The 7,384-nt window shown below is 34.5% G+C and overlaps 1 protein-coding gene across 1 annotated transcript; it reads left to right on the forward strand.

The window, feature by feature from the left end:
- Nucleotides 1-1,690: 1,690 nt before the first annotated feature.
- LOC139874227 (calmodulin binding protein PICBP-like) lies at nt 1,691-6,747 on the forward strand. The gene is made up of 5 exons (XM_071861680.1): nt 1,691-2,160; nt 2,806-3,105; nt 3,466-4,255; nt 4,456-5,824; nt 6,498-6,747. The coding sequence occupies exons 1-4, from the start codon at nt 2,071-2,073 to the stop codon at nt 5,778-5,780; spliced, it is 2,505 nt and encodes an 834-aa protein (XP_071717781.1). The 5' UTR covers nt 1,691-2,070; the 3' UTR covers nt 5,781-5,824; nt 6,498-6,747.
- The last annotated feature ends 637 nt before the right edge of the window (nt 6,748-7,384 follow it).

A 7,384-nucleotide genomic window follows, 5' to 3' on the forward strand; every position in this document is an offset into this window, starting at 1 on the left:
AACGTCGGCGTACCGGGAGTTGACGACCTATCATTTTTGACGCGGATCAAAATTCGATCACCGTAATTGGAATTTAGAAAAGAAACTTCGGTCTTTTGTCAGTAGGAATTGAAGATGAACGTGATGCTGAAAAGGTCTGTTTTGATGATGATTAACTCCGGCTTGTCTCAGTCTTTGTTGATTTATGGTGGAATTCGATACCTATAAACCGCCAGCGACAAATTTTCATAGATACGTGTTATTATGTCAAATATGGCATTGGTGAAATGAATTAGTTCATAACCCATCGATTCGCGAAAACTGATTTTAAAGGATGGCATTCTTATGAGCAGAAAGATTATTTCACATCTAAAAGGTTATCTAACCGTAGCAGGTGGAATATTTCATGCCTGGAAGATTGGAAATCTCCAAAGGGTGTGTATTTAGTGTTTTGGATATTATTTGAAAATGAATATAATGGATATTTAGGTGATTAATGGTTAAGAGAATATTTAATCTCTGAATGATTCCACGCTAAATATTAAATCATTCATATTCATATATCATCCATAGTTAAAAAAATACGTTGAATACTGAATACTCACAACATCTTAAATCTATTGTCCTGTTTTGACTTTAGAGGTATGTTCTTTCCAACTTTGAACTTAAATTATTATTTTTTTGTTATATAATACGTAATGAACGTTGTACCGTTAAAATTATGTTTTAAAAATCAATTCATTAATATATAACTAGTCCGGGTCCGGCCCGCGCGATGCGGCAGTGGCTCTTGTTCCAGTTCGAACGTAATTAGTTTCGTTTTGTTGATAAAATTATTTCGAGCCTAACGTTGCTGACGAAAAAATTTAACTAGCGGCGAGCAGGAAGATACGGGCTGTCGTTGTGTTTAGCGTTTTTTAAATAGTGTCCGTCTCAAACGTAGTTAGTATCGTTTTGTTCATAAAATTATCTCAAGTATGACGGCGCTGTCGGAATAATTTAACTCGCGCCGAGCGGGAAGATACAGTCTGTCGTTGCGTTTAGCGTTTTTAAAAAGTGTCCATTTCGAACGTAGTTAGTATCGTTTTTTTCATAAAATTATCTCGAGTATGACGACGCTGTCGAAAAAATTTAACTCGCGCCGAGCGGGAAGATACGGGCTGTCGTTGCGTTTAGCGTTTTTTAAAAAGTGTCCGTTTCCAACGTAGTTAGTTTCGTTTTGTTCATAAAAATATTTCGAGTTTAACGGGATGGTCGGTGAAATTTAACTCGGGTCGATGAGGAAGATACGGGCTGTCGAAGTGTTTGGGTGAAGTTTTTATTTTAATCTACAAAATTGATGGTTTACCCCCCGGGTTTTGGGGTAGTTTTTGTAAGGTGTTTACAGTTGAGGGGGGAAATGAAAATCATGTGTGAAAAGCGGGTACTGTTGTCGTTTTAGCTCTAAGCGAACGACCAAGATTGTCTATAATTAGTATATGTATTATAATATAATATAATATAATTATAATATAATATAATATAATATAATATAATATAATTATAATTATAATTATAATAATTTATCGAATAATATATAATAAAAATAAAAATATTTAAAGTTAAAGCTAAAAAAAAAAAAAAACAAAAAAAAAACTCAAAGTTAAAATGGGACACTATATTTGAAACGGAAGTATTATAATATTTCACCATTACTTCATTTTGTGAAAATTCAATCAACTTTCTTTGTGAAAGTCAAAGACGGCCAAGTCAAACGACCACCACCCAATTGTTCTAATCATTCAATTCCAAGTCTTCCACATGCAAAAGTCCCCAATTCATCAATCTTCAATCTATAATCCAAATTCACCAGCTATCACACCACCGCCAAATCATTTTACCAGCTACAAATCACACTTTTTGTCGGAAGAAAAACACGCCAAATATCACCTACATCTTGCTTACTTCAAACCCCTTTTCATATTTCTCACCGAATTCATGATCTCATTAAGTGATTCAGTATTTTAATTCAGTTTTTTTTTTTTTTTCCTTCCAAAAAGATTGAAACTTTTCATCTGGGTGTTGAAGATTCAAAGGATCAGTGACCTAAAAATGGCGATTGAATCATCTTTGACTCAAGAAATTTGGGGAAAAAAGAAACTGCAATTGGATTACCTTTCCCCTGAATCATCTCTGACTCAGGTAAGTGTGTGTGTGTGTGTGTGTGTGTGTGTGTGTGTGTGTGTTTTCTTTCTTTTTTGATTGCATAGCCTAAATAAATCATCTAAAGTTGTTATTTTGATATCAAATTTAGTATAATTATCATCAATTTTTATATGGAAAGAGATCCTAGCATTGAATTGGAGTCAAGTTGCTCTTGTTGACTTTTTTTTTATCATGTTGTTAGTTGTGCATTGAATTACATTTGCTTTCTGTAGAGCCTGTATATATTGTCCATGTTGAACATGCCTAGATTTATTCTTAGTTTGTGTTATAATTGAGCTTTATATAATCCATTAATTCTGAAAACAAAAAGAACATGGAAAATTAATTGAAGTTCACAAGATCAATTATATTCAAGTGAGTGATGGAAGATTATGCATAAGTGATAATAAATTAAAAAAAAAAAAAAAAAATCAAAGCAAAACAAAATATGCAAAAATGTTTAAATTAGGATAACCCCTCCCAAAATCTAAAGTAATGTATGGTTGAAATAAGTCTTTTGTCACTTTCATTTGTCATATTCCCATTTTTTAAACCTTAGTAAACGTTTTGGCCCATCAAATTTGCCTCAAAATGATAGAAAACAAGCAATTAGTTAATTCTATATTGTTGTGTATTTGATAGGGTGATAGTGATTCGGAATCCAATTCGGTTTCTTCATCAATGCAAAGCTCAATATCAAGTGCAACATCCTCACTTGATCAAAATAGCACTAATGTTAATAATGGAGTAAATCATCAAAGTGAAAAACTGAAAAAATCAATTTCAAAGAGATTTGCAACTTTTGGGAGCTTCATATCATCAAGAAGACGTGCACAATCGAAGCTCAGTCAATCTTCAGTCAACATATCCGATGATAGTTTGGCCAACGTCTCACAATCTTCTTCCATTGAAGTAACCGATGAATCATCTAATTATGTTCAGGTTAGCCATCTGTCCACACACAAAAAAACAACAACCATTTATGACATCAACATATTAAAATTTTGACCTGACTTTGACCAACATAGACTTGGCCGACCTTGATTGACTTTGACCTGATTAATTAGCGTTAACCGACTACTTAGACACTATTGGGCGAAACGGGTGGGCTAGTCACCAAACCGACTATCCGTTTACAACACTGATGCATTCCAAGTGGTGAATTATCGTTATCATTCAAGTTGATGATATCAATTTAGGTCCAAAATTATTAATTACAATGTCATTATCAAAGGGTATTTAAGACATTTATCAACTAGTCAAAAGTTAGGCATATTATATATATTGACTCTTTCTATGCAGAAACCTATGCCAAAATTCACAAGGACAGGTAGTTTGAGGTCTGTCAAGATCCTCAGGAGCAAAAGTAAGAACAAGTCAACTCTCAAATCCAAAAAATCTTCAATCAACAAAAAATCAGAAATTTCTGAAGAATCGAATTTGGAACGAGCCACTTTTTCATCGATTCTCAAAGATTCGAAGTTCCCCGCAGAACTTAAACATCAACCCGACCCGTTTGAACCCGAAGAAGTACTTCCTGTAGCTAAAATATGCCCATATCAACACTGTTCATTGCATGGTCATCATCATCATAATCATGATCCTCCAAAAAAGCGATTTGATTATCTTAAACGACGCACTACAAATAACCAAAAAACCGTGAAGCCCAAAAGTCAACCTTTGAATAAAAGTTCTATCAAGAAAAGAGAAGTCAAAGTAACAAAAATGGCGCCTGATGATGTTAATGATGATTCTATAGAATTTTATGCTAAATCAAGATCAGAACCTGTTTCGAGCTATGGTCATGATGATGCTGAGCTGGCTGATCTTCTATTTGGAGTCAACAACTTACAAGAGACAAAGCACGAGGTACATGTTTCAGGTGATCAAGATTCGAGTTATGTAAACAACAAGCATGCTGAAAATTCAGATGGGTCGAAGAGTGTTATTGAAAAGACGAAATCTTCAAAGAAAACAAACCATCTGAGCATGTGGCATATGATCCATCAACATATGGTATCTGGTCTTGAAGCAGAAAATGGTGACACAATAATTTCAAAATTAGATGAGGAGAAGACACCAAATAAAACAGGTTTTTAATTTATGATTATTTTTTTCAATATAATTCTATTTCTATATGCAAGTTGTAGTTTTTGAGTTGGGTATGTAAAAAGGTCCTTGATGTAACTCTATTTTTTTATGATTTATTTTTTAATTTTGTTTCTATATGCAAATTTTAGTTTTTTAAATTGGGTATGTAAAAAGGTTATTAATTTAACTATAATTATTCAGATATTGATGATGCTGCGAGCCAAGAAACTGAAATACGAAGAATGTTTGCAATCAAACTGGTACGAGATGCTATCGAGAAGATTTTGTTACCAGAAGTTCAAGATGATCAGTCAACTACGAGTGAAGTTATATCCGAACAAGATTTAACTGAAAACATTCGACTCGAAGATGAATTTACGAACGAAAGAAAAGAGAAATCGCGGGCCCCAGAGGAGCCCCTCGAAAAGGAAACCAAGAAACAAGCTCCAAAAAGGTGGAGTTACTTAAAGAAAGTTATTCTTTTGACAAAGTTCGTTAAGGAACTAGAAAAGGTGAAGAGGTTTAACCCGAGAAAGCCAAAACACCTTCCGTTATTGCCGGAGCCGGAACCGGAAACGGTTTCGCTCCGGCGACAGACGTCCGGAGACAAGAAAAGTTCCGATGAATGGATGCTTGATTATGCTCTTCAAAAGGTTGTTGGTGAGCTTGCGCCAACTCAAAAACGGAAAGTTTCTTTGCTTATAAAGGCTTTCGAAACCGTGGCCCCCACTCAAGATGATCCACAAGAATCAACATCAAACGTTGATATTCGTAGGGTCGGTTCGGAAACTAAAAGTAAATATGAAGATGATGTGGATTCGGTAAAAACAACTTCTAAAGTTGTATCGAATCCCGATTTGGAGAAGGAAAAACATTTAAAAATGTGGCATATGATATATCAACATGTGGCTACAGATATTGTTACGAAACTTGGATCTGATTTACTTGATGACAAAGAATCAACAAACGATGAAGAGAAAGATTTACAAGAAGTCGAGGGTCAAAATGATCGAAATTACCGACTTCAATTCACGCAAAGTGATGCTGTTAAAATTGTTCGTGAATCTGTTAACGAAATCCTTCTTCCGGAAGCTTCTGACACGTCATCACAAGATTCTCAATCGGTTGCAAGTGACGTGGCATCCAATCAAGGCGATGAAAATGAACACGAAAAGATAGAAAAGGATTTCTTTACCGACTCAGCGGTTTCAAGATTACAACAACAGAAATCGAAGAATTGGAGTAAACTGAAGAAACTGATATTGCTTAAACGATCAATTAAGGCGTTAGAAGGTTTTAGGAAACTTAAAACGCGGACCCCGCAACCGGAAATTGTGAAAAGTGAACATGAAGATGAAAAGGTTGATTTAAGGCGACAAATGATGGATGAAAGGAAGAAAGCGGAACAATGGATGATTGATTATGCGGTTCAACATATTGTTATGAAGTTAACACCCGCTCGTAAGAAGAGAGTTTCCATGCTCGTTGAAGCTTTCGAAGCAGTTGTCCCGTTCCCAGAAATTTGAATCTACAAATCCTTGCTCAAACATTTATCGAGTTCGAGATAGAGGTAAACATATGATCATTGAGTTAGTTGCAACCTGTGAGTATATATAGAATTGGCATCCTCGACTTATTTACATGTGATCGGGTAACTCGGGTTGATGCGAGTTATGTTCGATTTTTTAACAAATCAAGTTTTCCGAACACGTAAAATTGTTAGAATGTGTCTTCCAAAGAGTGTAATTTTTTTTACGAGTTTTATCCTTTTTTTACGAGGTTTATCCCTGTTAGGGTTATCAGGGGGGGTAACTTTTCTAACTCGATTGCACGCGGCCCATACAGAATAGTCTGTGGCCGTTTCCCAAACCTTCCCTGGCCACTCCTAGATTTGAACCCGCGACCTCTTGCAAAGAGTTCAGGGCCCCAACCACCGGTCTATCTTGGAATAATTCGAAAGTGTCTAAATTGATGTATATAAATTTTTGGCAACTATTTTAACAGTATAACTTTCGAAATCAAGTTTAGTGCATACCTATTTATAAAAAAAAAAAAAAAAAAAAAAAAAAAAAAGAATTTTGATTGGACAAAGCTGTTTCGGGAACCCAACATGTCTGGGTGCATTTCAACTTTCAATTATTTTGTTGTAACCTATTTCTCAAGTTGTTCGACCCACCCAGTTTACCACCTCTACATATATGTGTACACTTTAGCTCATTGATTTCTGTTTCTTCAATACACAGGTACAAGATGATATCACCGTTCGTTGTTAGTGATCATAAACAACAAACAAGAACACAAGGTATATCTGTATATAGATATCGAATTATGATGATATTTATATATTCGTGAAGTATAGAATGGTTTGGTTGATTGCAGAACATATTCTTTAGCATTTTTTTGTACAATATTTCACTTGTACAAATCTCACATACCATAATATTGTGTAGTTTGGTGTTGTGTGTGAAATATAGCTATCATCTTATTCTTTTATTCTGTTTTATGTGGTTTGATTCTCCATCTGGATATGATAAAAAATACGAGGCATAAAACGTAATCTGATGTGCCGATAATATATGAAGTCAACTCGACCTTTTATGTGTCTATGTAGATAACTAATCGTACGTTAGCCAGCCGAGTGGAGTGATGACTGAGTTGACTCTGAGTTAAATTGTTGAGCCACGCTTCAGATTTTTAATTGTTCGGGCTCGAGTTTGACCCTGAAAATGTAAACTCGAGTCCAAACTCTAGTTATAGGAGGGAGTTAAACTCCAATTGTCGTTGTGTACTTGTGTTAAGACTACGTCACTAAAACGATAAAAGCAAACTATATATATCCACCATCAAAATTATATACGGAGTTACATTTAAGTCTAATTATATATTCAAACTATCAAATTATTTAAGTCTAATTATATATTCAAACTATCAAATTATTGATAAATCACTAAAGTTTTACAATGATGCAAATTTTCCATTAAATTTGTAATTTGCTAGTGGTATATATTACCACCTGTAACCCATCCAGCTTCATTTTGAAGATCTGTACTATAATGATATAACGAATAGCGAATGAATTAAATTAAGAAAAATGATAACGGGTTATGGTAAAGATTGTCATATTTATCTT

The sequence above is a fragment of the Rutidosis leptorrhynchoides genome, chromosome 11 (assembly GCF_046630445.1).
Source record: "Rutidosis leptorrhynchoides isolate AG116_Rl617_1_P2 chromosome 11, CSIRO_AGI_Rlap_v1, whole genome shotgun sequence".
NCBI lineage: Eukaryota > Viridiplantae > Streptophyta > Magnoliopsida > Asterales > Asteraceae > Rutidosis > Rutidosis leptorrhynchoides.

Bases quoted from the DNA above. Each gene is read 5' to 3' on its own strand.
- LOC139874227 (XM_071861680.1), top strand. From the start codon at position 2,071: ATGGCGATTGAATCATCTTTGACTCAAGAAATTTGGGGAAAAAAGAAA. The intron at 3,106-3,465 runs GTTAGCCATCTG...CTTTCTATGCAG, and splicing joins AATCATCTAATTATGTTCAG to AAACCTATGCCAAAATTCAC. The intron at 4,256-4,455 runs GTTTTTAATTTA...ATAATTATTCAG, and splicing joins GAAGACACCAAATAAAACAG to ATATTGATGATGCTGCGAGC.